The sequence below is a fragment of the Gouania willdenowi genome, chromosome 6 (assembly GCF_900634775.1).
Source record: "Gouania willdenowi chromosome 6, fGouWil2.1, whole genome shotgun sequence".
NCBI classification, from domain to species: domain Eukaryota; kingdom Metazoa; phylum Chordata; class Actinopteri; order Blenniiformes; family Gobiesocidae; genus Gouania; species Gouania willdenowi.
In genome coordinates, this window is record NC_041049.1 from 22108081 (window position 1) to 22122765 (window position 14685).

At 35.9% G+C, this 14685-nt stretch overlaps 1 protein-coding gene across 1 annotated transcript in view; it reads left to right on the forward strand.

The window, feature by feature from the left end:
* Positions 1–363: 363 nt before the first annotated feature.
* The window catches only part of ptprz1b (protein tyrosine phosphatase receptor type Z1b), a 97935-nt gene continuing 83613 nt past the window's right edge, over positions 364–14685 (forward strand). Inside the window, 1 exon segment of the mRNA XM_028451069.1 lies at positions 364–612. Coding sequence (XP_028306870.1) covers positions 549–612 — 64 coding nt within the window. The 5' untranslated portion in view covers positions 364–548.

The following is a 14685-nucleotide window of genomic DNA, read 5'->3' on the forward strand; positions in this document are numbered from 1 at the left end:
TTTGTACTTATTTTATGTATGACTTACTTGTACTTGAGTGTTTTTTCAATCAAGTAACAGTAATAACTTCTAGTTGAGTAGGATATATTTTTACTCATCACACCTTTGGAAATGAGTGATATGACCTGAATGGATGGGATTAAAACACGTGATTTCCTGAGCATGCTGTGGTAACCTGTGTCTTCATCAGGTGTTTGTTTGGGTGAAGCAGGTGAAGGATGGTGTATGAAAAGTGCTTCCCAATCAAAGACACACGTACGGTGTGTCCCTGTGTGACCATCAGAATGAATGCAGTTATTTCCATTAAGGGCAGTGGGCGGCGCGCTCTCCGTCTCTCTACTATTGCGATGTGTGCGCGTCTCTAATCGCCACAGTAGGCAGCGAGCAACGCTCCTCACCATCCTAACCTAACCCGAGCCGAGCCGAGCCGAACTCTACCGAGCCGTTCATTGGGAGACAGAGGCGGAATCATGACCTCTTAGCGCATCTTTTACGCACCGACGCGCCGTCCGTCCCTCAGAGACACATTGAGCGCGCGCACCGACACCATGGACCGAGCAGCTCCGAGGACCAGGGTGGTCGTCTCCCAGCTGCTGCTCCTCTGCCACATCGGTAAGAAATGTGTCTCTCTCTCTCTGCATGTGATGCTGAGCGGCACACTTTAAATCTGTGTTTCCCACATAAACACATGTCCCAGTGTGTCTGCTGGGATTGAGGTTTACACAGGAGTCATCATCAGAACACGCTGGGATTACTGTCATCTTCATCTGAAGACTAATGAAGTAATATGTGGGGTGGGGGGGGGGGACAAAGTGCTCACTCACTGGAGTCTGCTGCTTATGTAACTTACTGCCTCCTTTTGTTTCAATCTGATCTAATAAGAGTCAAGTTTTGCACCATGCATGTTTTAAACCTGTTCAGTTCAACTTCAATGGATATTTATCAGCCCTGGGGCAAAGTGTTTCACAAATAGTAGGAAATAGAGGTGGGAACCTCTACTCACGATACGATACGCGATACAAATCTCACGATAACGATTAACTCACGATATGACGATACTGCGATTATCGATACGTTGGTCAGAAATCAATCTACGGTAATCTATGACATAAGAAAGAAAAAAAGATTAAGTGAAAACATGTAATTTTTATTTTATATCTGAAAGACAATAAATTGAAAAAGTGTCCTATGAACAGTGACACTATTTTAGTGCAACATTTCTGTAAATAAGTGTCAACATACCAATGTAAACACATAAGTATCTCCAATAGTGCTTTATGTAAACAAAAAATAGGGTCTTTTTTTTTTTTACCAGTGACACCATTATAGTGCAATATTCCAGTAAACAATATATTGGTTCCTTCAACAAACAGTGACAAGATTTCTGTGAAGACCTACCTGCACTTTTTAGTGAAAAAGCAGAAAAGGTTTTGAAAAAAAAAAACCGAAATCGATACTTAGCACATATCAATAATCGATTGTGCGAAGAAAAAAAAATAAATAAATAATTGTGATATATCGCCGTATCGAGATATCGTCACACTTCTAGTAAGAAATGCATTTAAGCTTTTCGTCTTTACCCAACATTAAAACATGCTCTCAATGTTTTTGGATAGAAAATGTATAGAAGCATAGGTTGAATGACGTGTTCAAAAATATGTATATTCAATATGGAACAAGGTTTGCAGATGAATCGTAGACAAAGCTCCCCCTTTTCTGTCTACGTTATCACACGCTTGATGATGAACATCTAGATTATGAAAGGGACAGTCAGAGATATTCTTTTTTGTTCAGATCTGAAACACGTTTTTCAGTTTCTGAATTTATTATTGTGTGGTCTTTTTGACATAACTATAGCTACCACAACTAAAGCCTGTACATGTGGCAATTTTTTTCCTCAATATTGCGATTGCGATTTAATATGTGATTATTTTTTCAAGGGCCTCATGTCAAGTATTTTTCAATGAACACAAGCAACAAATCAATCTGTTTCATAATCAACAATTTCAGATTTATTTAAACTTTAAATAAATACACATTTTAAAGCACAGATCACAGCAATAAAACAAACAAATCTGTGGCTTTACCTCTTCAACATGTCTAACTAACTTCACCTTTCATTAAACATGTAAACATGTGGACTGCACTTCTTAAAAACTCTGAACTTAACAGAACAATCTATAAATAAATAAAATAAAAATAAATAAATAAAGCTTACTAATATACAGTCAGTAACATCACACATACTAAAGTGCAGGAAAAGTAAGGAGAACTAATATCTGCTTTAACCAATTAGATGTTTTTTAGGTAAATCAAACTCCCAACAAACTTAAAACAAATTATTACTCAAAAAAAAAAACCCAATAATAATAAAAATAATTGCAGCCTTTGCAATTAGAAAATCGCGTTTTATGATATTTCAATAATATTGCAAATGCAATGAATTGTTCAGCCTTAGTTTAAAGTAAGAACAAATCATATAATAAGTATTTGCAACAGATCATATCAGTCATATGCGGCCGTTGGCCTGATTTTGTGCGGCCCCCAAAGCAAATGAACAAATTGACTCCAAACACACACAGTGACAAAAAAAACACAAGATGAGAGAACGTAACACGCAAAATGTCAACAAAAACATACAAAATAAGTGAAAAATATGCAAAATTAGACAAAAATGACTATAGAAACACAAAATGTGTCCAAAAACACATTAAAATGACTCTTAAAACACAAAATGATGACAGAAACACACAAAATGACATAAAAAACACACAATATATACAAAGACTAAGAAATATATATGACAAATAAAAAAACCAAAATGACTCCAAAAAAACACACAAACCCTTTGTTCTTTCCTGTATTAATGAATCGTAACTCAATTTTTTTTTAGGCAAAATCGCCAACCCTAGTATGAACCGACTTTTTCAATGTTAGAACATTTAGCCATAAAAGGGAGAAGTTAACAATATGTTGCATGACATTTGCAGTTATGTTTTTACAAGTTAAAAGTGGCAGATGTGGGGAAAAGTTTAGTACATCTTAGATGAAATGAGAATGACAGATTATAATCCACATTAAAATTGTCTGAGATTGTCCTGATGGTTTTCAACAATCAGCTTGTCATTGAGAACAGTTCCTGTGTAATTGCACCGATTTACAGTTCAGCACTTCTGTATTTTCTACCAATATTAAATTAAGCAATTCATGCATTTAACCAGATTAAATGCATGGGATTTTTATATAAATGATGGGTTTTTTTTCTCCAGGGACATTCCTGTCACTTCATGCACTTTATGAACAGAATTCTTCTTGGTAGCGTTTAAATTGAATGAAAATAGTCTTTTATTGTCTTTTTTGTGTGGCTTTAACAATAATACATCTCAACAAGATGAGCAATTACAATTTAAAATCAATTTAATTTGAATATGTTGAAAAAATAAGATTGATGAAGGGTTTGACGATGTAATAATAATACTATGGATTTCTATGTTTCATGCTTGAAATCCTCTCTTTTATTACTTCTTCCTCCAGTAACTTGTAAATTGTCAGTATTTTTCCACTCAAGATGAGAATATGGAAACTCCAAATGTATTTTTGAGTGACCAGACTGACAGTTGTGTAATTTAGAAGGTTTCTAATTATGACAGCCTTATTCCGTCGCGTGGGCTTCAGAGGATGAAGCTCGTGTTTCTTTTAAATTCTTCTGGGTTTTATCTGGTTCCCCTCGCTTCACCCGAGGCTCTTTAATTAAATCAAGATCCTTGGAATCAAGTGATTCCCTGATCTCAGATTATGTGCAGGAAGCTGGAAATCGTCATCTGGCCAACTCTTAAAGCTTTTAAAACAATATCTCAACATTCAGGTGTTCATGGACATGTATAGGAAAATTGTGTCATTTATTTGAATGCGTACATTACATTTAAATCTGAAAAAAAAAAATCGATAATAAAAAATGTTTTTGGTGCACATGTTCTGTTTTTGATATACTCTAACAATGATGTGTCTATTATGACACATATAGAGTCAATATATGTTTAAGAATATTTAAATCACATTGATCCACAGTTGTCTCCCTGTACTTAGCTTAAAGACAGGGTAGGTAATTTTCAAAAAACTAGCATGATTTTGAAAGTAGCATCCTCCGAGTGCTCCGCTCTTACCCGACCCCTCCCCTCTGTGCTCCCTCTAAAGCCACGCCCCTCACTCACATGCACGTGATTGGTTAATAAAAAACGAACCGTCTTTTTTCATTGGTCGAAGTTTTTACAGGCTTACAGCCGCTACAGATGACAGATTTTTTTCATTCCTTTTTCAGAGCACATAATATCTTAATTTCTGTCAGGACATGAAGACAATTTCAACTAAAAACTTAAAAAGTGTATCTGGAGGAAATTACCTACCCTACCTTTAATCACTGATGTTTTGGTCCATTCAGTTCACACTGGCGCTGTGTCCCATATGTTTAAACAGCATGATTTCCACTATACAGCATGCGTCTCAATAGTGGTCATTAAACCTGCTGCTCCTAATACAACATGTGCAGTTCAGATAGACAGGAATAGTTTTTTTCTTGCAGTTTGTGGCCCCATGTGTCATCTAAAACCTTCCAATTTTACCTTAGTGGTCATGCTATACTGTGTAATCTGTGCTTTTTAATATTCATAAGCAGATTAATAATCACATTCTCATTCAAGTCAGTAGGTGGCAGCAGATAGCACATCAAGGGTACAATTGTGATTCATTTGGTAAGAAAGCATTGATGTTTTACTGTTAGTTTTGTATTTTTTTTGGTTATCGAGAGTGATGCTATTGTTTTGAAGGTCCCAATTTTTTAACCTCTGTTCCACCATTTTGTTTGTGGCGTTGTTGGCTCTGTACGCCTGACTGTAAACAACAATAACAACATTACCAGCAACATGTACACTTCAACAAGCACAAAGAAAAACTGCTATTGAGTGATTCAGTATGCAGTGTTGTTGGTTTTGTTTTGGTCTAGACCTGGCCAGACTTTGGATTTTCAGTCAAAACCAGCACTTATCTAGTATTCTTTAACTTCATTAATGTCATAATAAGGAGAAACACTTGATTAATTAAAGCTGATATCCGGAGTTTCTGAGAAATCTGTTTATGTTTGATTTTTTTTAAATTTGAAAAAATATCTAACTAGTCTTTTACTATGGTCTACTCATTCATATACATCAATATATATGAGTCCCGCCTTTGTCCTATTGACCCCTATACAACCGCTTTAAATGGAAATGAGCTCTGAGTTTGCCCAGCCAATAGGCTTCAACTTCCTGGAGCGGACTCAATCAATCAAAGTGAATGCATGTGCGTAAACTGTGCACGGAAACGAGGACGTGCGTCACAACAGCAAACAGGTATTACTGTGAGCAGCATAGCGTCATGGAGGAGCGCTCCGAAGCTCTTATGCTGCGTTCACACCGGATGCTTCACAAAATGCCCGTACGTCAAGATTACAGACAAAATCAATGGATAGATGCTTCCCAGATGCGAAATCTTTCCTGTACAGTGGTGGCCGTGCGAACGCGCTCTCGATTTCACGCATAGCCGCACATTCTCAAGAGTTGAAAATGTTGAACTCATGCGGCTGTTTCGCATGACAAAAGCCATTCAGACTTTTTGTTGACGATGACGTCAGGCCGTCAACACGGACACCGGTCTGTTCACCCATTCAACCATGGAGTAGAAGCTGTGTGTGACCACCTGGAGCTGTATGACACGGCCTTTATAACAGGGACCAGACTAGGAAGGATTTGGTGTGCAGGAGAATCAGTGAGGAGGTGGTAGTAGCAGGTAAAAGTTCTCTCTGTAGTTTCCATCTTTGAAAGTCGGCACTGAGCTAGGATAGCATTAGCTGCTAATCATACCGGCTTTTTTCACTGGTGGTTTATGTTTATGAGAGGAGAAAAAGGAGCGCAGCTCCTTGCTTCAGCAGGCAGTGAAACTCACCTAGTTGGATAAGTGACTGGTGGGTGGGGCTTCGCTTCAGACGTGCGTATGATGCGAATGGGGACATTTTTTGATCCTGTGGACCCTGCGTTACGTTTCGCGTGTCAGTTACGTCTGGTGCTGCAGAAGACGCATTCGGTGTGAACGCAGCATTACCTGAGTAATGTCCATCGCCACGATGACCCATAGACCTATATCAATGCATCCCGATGCGATCGTGTGTTCCGCGAGGCACGTGCACAAACGTAGAGGTGTGGCTACTGGTAGATTGCAGAGGCAGGAGGAGGAAGTGGAGCTGTTGAGGACGGAACATCGAGACGTCCTCTCAGAAACTCCGGATATCAGCTTTAATGTTGTAAATTCACTTAAAACATTTAGCGTTAGCTCGCTGATCATTCTGCCTGTTTGGAAAACTTTTACAGTGTCCTAAGTGTCAGACACCTGCAAAAACTCAGCTATCAGTCCATCTTATTTCTAGTTAGAAATACCTCTATACACTTACTTGAGGCTTCTTTCACCTGACAAAAAAAACATCTTATTTTCAGATGTTTAAAATAATTCTGAAATTATCAGTGGCTTTTAGATACATACAAGGATTCATTTTTTTTAATTTTATTTTAGTTGAAAAATAGTTGCTTTGGTCTGTCAAATATATTTTCAAAAGAAAACTAAAATTAAAGTCAGAATGCTCTTCATGGTTTTTTAAATGGGCTTGTCTCAGTCTTGGTCTTGACTCTGTCTCGACTCCTAAAAGCCTTGGTGCGTTCTGGTCTTGGGAAAGTCTTGGTCTCAGGTACTGTGGTATTAGTTACAACTAGGGGTGTGTATTGCCTGGCATCTGGCGATACGATTCGTATCCCGATACATAGGTCATGATACGATGCGATATTTTAAAGTACAAGTTAATTATTGCGATTTCTTTTTTAATATATGACTTAGGAAACAACTAATCTGTAAATGTGTACACTTTCATGAGAACATTATGTATTCATTATATTTATTTGGCATATTTTACACTCAAAACATTGGCTTTAACATGCCATGTGCCAACAACTTAAAATAAAAAAAAAAATACAATCTGTCTGTGGCTTTTAAACAAACTTTGACTTTAGTGCAACATGACTTTAGTGCAACTTAACTGAGGTATATGTCTAGAACAACAAATAAATACAGAAAGTTATTACTTTATTTTTAGATTTTATTGACTGTCAACATGCCCAGGTTTCAGCACTTCTTTGTGTAGTTACAATGTCTCCTGCAGTGGAAAATACTTTCCTGGTTAAATAAAGGTTAAAAAAAAATAAAAATATATCGGTATGGATGCATTTTGAATCAATCCAAGAATCGCGCAACGTAATATCGCGATACATCACTGAATCGATTTTTTTCAACACCCCTAGTTACAACACTGTTCACGAGCCATTCTTAGTTTTACTGTACCTGCAGTGTTTTCTTAGATTTTAATTGCTTAATCTTTGAGACAAACAAATCAGCTGCTAAACTAAGCTAGCAAACAAACTGCTGATTGCTGACAGCTGACTCATCGTAAATAAACTGGGTTCATCTCTGTTCGGCATGTGGGTGAGAAGAAGAAGAAGAAGAAGAAGAAGAAGAAGAAGAAGAAGAAGAAGAAGAAGAAGAAGAAGAAGAAGAAGAAGAACTTTAAAGACTTGTTACTGAATTTATTTGATCCTTTTTGTTGTTGTAGTTTGATTTGAGCTCAGATTTGATACAATTTTATCTGTATCTAATGTATACCAACCATTTCTAAAGAATTTGTATTTTTTTCCACCATAAGCACAAGGATAGGCCACACTAAAAACTGGATGGTACTTTGATAATAGAATATAAAACACTAGGGATGTAACGATTAATCGTAAGGCAGTTAAAAATTGATTCATAGGTATCACGGTTGATATCGATTTTCTGACAATTGAATCGCAGTACTTTTTTTATCCACAAGTGTTGGCGGCGGGCGGAGTCTGCTAATACTTTCTTTCTGGCCGCCTTCTACTCTTAAATATGTTAATAAATGATTCCTTACCCCTTTAGCACCGAAAGAATATCTGTAATATTACTTGAATATCTGTAAAAGTCACGTTTTTCTATTAGCTCTGTCTGCTAGCATAGCTTCTCTTCTTCACTGCAAGATATCTGCATGCCAACCGACCACTGGCTTACCAGCGCCCTCTGCTGGTCCAAACAAATATGACGTAAATCAGTGCAATGACGTTTTTTTTTTTTTTTTAAAGTCCAATTGTTAAGGCACAAAATACATTTTCAGTTGCACTTTTAAAAGAAAAAGAACTATTATGCAGTTTTGCATTGTTTATTATAGAACCAGAATTTAAATTAATAGGCTTCATTTTCATTGTATTATTCCTTTATTTATTTCATTCAAGATTTATTTTTAGTTAAATTGCATTATTTTGAATAGTTTATCAAGGAATTCTTTTGACAATGAAAAATAAAAGGAAAATAATACAGTATTTTCTATTTTTTTTTCCCAAAAAAAAATTTGTCTACAGTCTCATTTTGTAAATGAAAAAATCGTGAGAGAATCGTATCGTGAACCCAATATCGTGAATAGAATCGTATCGGGAGTTGAGTGAATCGTTACATCTCTATAAAACACATGACAACACTCTATTGTTTTATAATCTCACATTGGATATGCATCAATTAATTACACACATGTTTATATAAAAGTTATAAAACCACATACAAAATGAATAAAATATAATAAAAGAAGAAAAATGAGAATGAAAAAAGAGTCTCTTGTCCCTTGTCGTGTCTCTTCTATTGAATAGAATGATAAAGGACTATGTTAAGAATCTTCAAATCATTTTATAAACTTCAAAATAAGTGAATAGGTGTTGACATTCACACGCCACTACTTGTGAATACTTGCTTAAAATAACAGGAAAATGTCTAAATAATAATAATAATAATAATATAATACATTTTATTTGTAATGCACTTTACATTTGATGCCAAATCTGAAAGTGCTACAAGATTAAAAAAAATAAAACATATATTCAAAGACAGCACTAAAAGAGGCATTAACTGTTAAAATAAGTTTCTGTACTTTATTATTAACTGTTTTGAGCTATACGCTCCACAAAATCCAATTGGCAGCAGCTGTGTAAATTATGTAAATATTATGAGATTATAGAAATTGATTTAAACCTGATGTTGTTGAAATGTTAGATTAAATCCTGTTACATCTTCAACCTACTGTGACCACAGCGAGCTTGTCATTTTTAAACATGTAATGGATAAAGGCACAGCATCCTGTGAGATAGTGTGTAGCTGCAGCGTGGGAGCATTAGAGCATAGAGTGAAGACTTCTGATGCCTCCATAGGAATCTTCATGTACACACGCACGCACACACGCACGCACACATACACGTACCTGTGGAACACTGGAACATATATCTGTGTCACATCCAACTGGAGCATGAATGCATGAATAACCTTAACCTCTGTAGCCGTGAGTTGGAAAAAATATCGCTGGAAGTGTCTCCACAGGTGGAGCGGATTGATGTTTATGTGTCTATCTTTATTACATGTACACACACTGTAGCTTTTATCACATTATTAACATTAATGTCAGCATTTAGAATAATGACCAATCCGAACACTAAAACAGGTTATGACAATGGGTTTGTGTGTTTTTCTGTCATTTTTATACATTTTCATATTGTCATTGTGTGTCTTTTAGTTGTTGTTTTTTTTCTTCTTTTTGTTGTTTTGTGTGGTTTGTCTGTCATTTTTGTATAATTTCATATTGTCATTTCTTGTGACTTTTAGTTGTTGTTTTTTGTCTTTTTGTTGTTTTTTTTTTTGTTGTTTTTTGAGTCGTTTTGCGTATTTTTGTTGTCAATTTGTATTTTTTTGTATAATTCTGTGTTATGATTAAATTTGTGTGTTTTTGGAATAATTTCTGTTTTCTGTTTTTTGGAGTCATTTCTGTATATTTTTTTTGCGTTTTTTTGTATATTTTTGCAGTTTTTTGTGTATTTCTGCTGTTTTTTTGTGTATTTCTTTTGTGTCATATTTCTTTGGCCATGTGTGGACATGTGAGAGGATTGATGTACTGTATATGTGTCTACCTTTATTAAATTTACACACACTGAAGATGGGAATGGAAAGGATTAGCGCTGAGATGTGCAGCTTTTATCACATTATTAACATTAATGTCAGCATTTAGAATTGTGACCAATCCGAGCACTAACACAGGTTATGACAACGGGTTTGTGTGTTTTTCTGTCATTTTTATACATTTTCATATTGTCCTTTTGTGTGTCTTGTAATTGTTGTTTTTTGTCTTTTCGTTGTTGTTTTGTGTGGTTTTTTCTGTCATTTTTGTATAATGTCATATTATTAAAATTCATATTATTGTTGTTTTTTAGTCATTTTGTGTATTTTTGTTGTGAATTTGTATTTTGTTCTGTATAATTCTGTGTTATGAGTCATTTTGTGTGTTTTTTGAGTCATTTCTGTTATAGTTTTGTATGTTTTTCAGCTTTTTATTTTAACTGTCACATCAGATCCACACAGTGACGTGTTCACACATCACCTTTTATTGGACAGCTTGTTTTCTAAGAGATCTGATTGGTCTGGAGGCAATCGCTCAGATCCTAGCCAGAGAAAAACCTGCTCGCGAGCAGGCTAGCCGTTCAGCTTAAGTTTCCATGGTGATTTAGCTCTGTAAGATGTTAGCGAGCTTCGTAGTCCAGCACACACTGATTTAATCAACGGAAGTTAGCGCAATAAGAGGTAATATAGATTCTCAACATACCCCCATAATGTTTAGGCATGATTAAAGCCCAAACACTGTAATTTGGATGCTATAGGGAAATGGTATATAAGTAAGAATACCAGACTGGCAACACTACTCTACCTTTATTTGTTTGCGCAGAGTACCTGTAATTTGACACCCTCCTCCTAACCCCAGTGCTGTAGATGAGTGTCTGTGGGTCAATGTGAATCAGAAGTCAGTGTTTACTCAGTTCTTCTGCAGCTGACTTTCAGATATTACTGTTTCTCATGGTCTAGCTTCAACTTGAGGCTTAAAAGGAGATTATGTGCTCACTTATTCACACACATTCACTTGTGCACACGTACACAAACGCTCACAAACACACACTGAATTAACAAAATCTTCACTGTGGGAAATAAATCTCGTTAGAAAGATTTTCTAAAGCCTTCTTAACTTAAAATAGAGGATGTATTTGATGGCAATAAAATGATGATAATGATGTTTGAAATTTTAGGTTTAAACAGTTTGTATTTCTGTTCTGTGCTTGGCATTTCATCACATACTTTGGTTGAACTAATCCTAAACAGAGCTCCAGGAGAAGAAAGATCCTCTGTTTGGTCACATCCATGCTGGTGATGCTGAAAAACACAGATGCTGCATTGAATTATTGATCAACTTGTCTCTCATCATTTGTCAAATATTCCCTCAGTAACACCATGTCTTTCCTCTTCCTACATGTGTCTACTAATGTACATGCTTATAGTCATAAAGGCTCTCCTTCTATAATCCCCATCGTTGTGGTCTGCCCTCACCCTGGCACCATCCGGTTACGGCTATTTCCAAACCAAGAGAGCAGTGTGATAAATCTGATGCTAAACAACAAGGATGAGGAATTGAGCTCAGGAAAACTTCTAAAAAGTCATGGAAACACATTAACAAATGGAGATATTTTGATGAAATCTCTGGCCTTTTAATTTTGAGAGTGGAACCCGCCATTTTTGTCATTTCTCGTGCGTGACATCACTGTTTAGAGCAGACATGGTTCTGTGTGTCTTTAAATAACCATAACAACAAGGCCAGAAACATGGGCTGCAATGTATTTAGACTGAATGGCTTATTCTTTTACACAGGCTAACCAGCTGCTAAGATAAGCTAGCAGGGCTAATAGCTGACCAGCTAACAGCTGACTCGGCCTAAACAAACCGGCTTCCTGTCTCCCAAAAAAGTACGACCCTGGCAGTTGCTTATATGGGTTTAAGAGGTTGTCATGGGTAACTGGAGAGCCATAGCTTCCTCAACTTCGTCTACATCACTGGGTGATGTGGGCCATGGTGGGAACCCTGGCCAGTCCAAAGACTCGTGCACACTGTCACCCGAAGACGCACACGCTTTGTGACTTAAATGCACTTTGTATTAGGGCTGGGCGATATATCGAGATTCAAGACATTGAGTTTTCCATTTTTGCGACATAGAAAATGACAATATCGCCTTAATCGATATAAATACTATTATTGCTTATTTTGTTTTAAAATGTTTGTTTTAAGAGTTTGATGGATTTATGAGTAGGGGTGTCCCAATCCGATATCAATATCGGATATCTGTCCGATATTAGCCTGAAAACGAATATCGGATATTGGATTCAAAATTCCGAATTTTCCGATATTTTTATTTTTTAATTTTTCTTCCTAAATTCATTTATTTTATTTAATTGTAGAATACTGTAGATATTATGTTGAAGGTTAAAATGTATGTTACCAATTGGTTAATAATAAATGGATCAGTTTTTTCCCTGCTGTTGCAGATTTTTTTTAATTAAAAATGAATAAAAAAATGAAAATAAAGTATGTATGATTCATGCTGATATCGGATCAATATCGGTATTGGCCGATACGCAAGGCTGCAATATCGGTATCATATGAGTGCGTTCTAACCCAGACTTTCCCCTAAACAAGCCACACTACAGAACTCACTCACACGTGCTGTCCCTTAGAGCAGTGGTTCCCAATCTTTTTTTGTACCGTGTACCCCCTTCACATTTTTGTCAAATTTTGTACCCCCTACTCATATCATAAGAACCCTCTCCATAATTTGACATGCATTTTCATTTGTGGAACAGTTGGCTCTCCTGAACCCCAAATGTGTCTCAAACATTGGCTTAATCTACAAATTCAAAATAGTGAGTGGAATTTAAAGTGGAATTTAGTTAAACTACAACTTAAATGTGATTTCTTCAGTAGTAAGTAAATACAGTCTACTTTGTAAAATGTGGCTAATTATTGTCTCCTGTTGTCAGAAGTGTGATAAAATGGCCTCTACGGCATAAAATAATCCTGTTTCAATAAATTACAATAAAATCTAGTATTTTATTGAGAAATCGTACTGTTAGTTTGTGGTGAAGTTGTCCAAAAAAAAAAAACAGCCTAAAAAGGAACTAACAACATTTCCCAATTATTTATTTATTTTTTTTTCTGAGGACCCCCTGCAATGTGGTCCTGTACCCCTAGGGGTACACATACCCCTGTTTGGGAACCACTGCCTTAGAGGAGAAAAAAAAGTGTCACATATTGTGTGCCTGTGTGGCATTTTTCACCAGCAAATTTAACCCAGAATTGTCTTTCTGGTCAGACTACATTTTAAATTAAGATGATCAAGATTCATATCGTATATTGCCATTTTGAGAAGAATTCTGGTCCATATCGCCCAGCCCTACTTTTATGTTTTAAAGAGAGATTTAATTTGATTCTCTTCCAACTGCCCAGTCAGTTATAGGTCTGTACAACATTATTTAATATAGTGGGGTCAAGTTAAAGATTTTATTTTTTTTAAATTCCATACTGTGCATTGCTGGAGTGTCAGTGCTAAATACACATTTTAAATTTCTTTATTCTTTGAAGCATTAATATTAATTTATGCCATTGCTATGTTTTAATTTTGGTGCGATTAGTATACATTCAGAGTATAAATGCTATAGGACAGGGGTCTGCAACCTGCGGCTCTGGAGCCTCATGTGGCTCTTTGACTCTTTTGCAATGGCTCCCTGTAGCTTTAAAAAATAAATAAATAATTTTTACAGAGGGTATTGATTGATGAGTAAAAATAACTACAAATAAAATTATGATAAATTAGTTAATCTAAAAATAAATCACATTGTGCAATAACTCAGCCACCTTCTCACCTCCTACAACATCTACAAACCATCAACATTCCTTGCAGCTGCGGCGAACCTTAAGTTTTAAATCCCTGGTAAGATAACCAAACAAACAGACTATTCTGGAAGAAAATAAAGATTTTATTTGTGTGGCGAAAGCTTTATTTAATTGCCAACATTAATAAACATTGATATGTTGCAAGAAATTAGCATGTCACATTTGATCATGTTATCAAATTCAAGTTATTCCCTTCAAATCATTAACTCATAAAATTATTCGATACTATTTTAACTGTATTGAATTTTATACACTGTATTATCTTCATTGAGCAGATCATTTTTCGGCTCCGGAAGGATTTTAATCCAGGCGAGATGAGGCAAAATGGCTCCTTTGAGAGTAAAGGTTGCTGACCCCTGCTATAGGACTAATAATTAGTATAATAATTTATTTAGGTTTTGGGCCTTGGTTTTCGGTTTCGGCTAAGAATTCTCATTTAGGTGCATTCCTACTTCTCACTGAATTATGATACACATTTCTAACTGTCAACAAAGGGGGTAAAAAGTAGTGATGCACCGAAAACCTTCTGAATTTTCTGAAAGCGAAAATTCGTGAAAGCGAAGTCCAGCATTTTGTATCGTGACATTTTGATTAAAATTTGACATTCATGTAAATTTGATACGCAGTCCTTTCATATCTGGCATTTAACTACGCTTCAAGAGAAACACTTTAGTGTAAATGTGTGATACTGTGCAAAAGCGTGCATGTGAGGGTATATTCTGTTGCCATTTCTGCCTG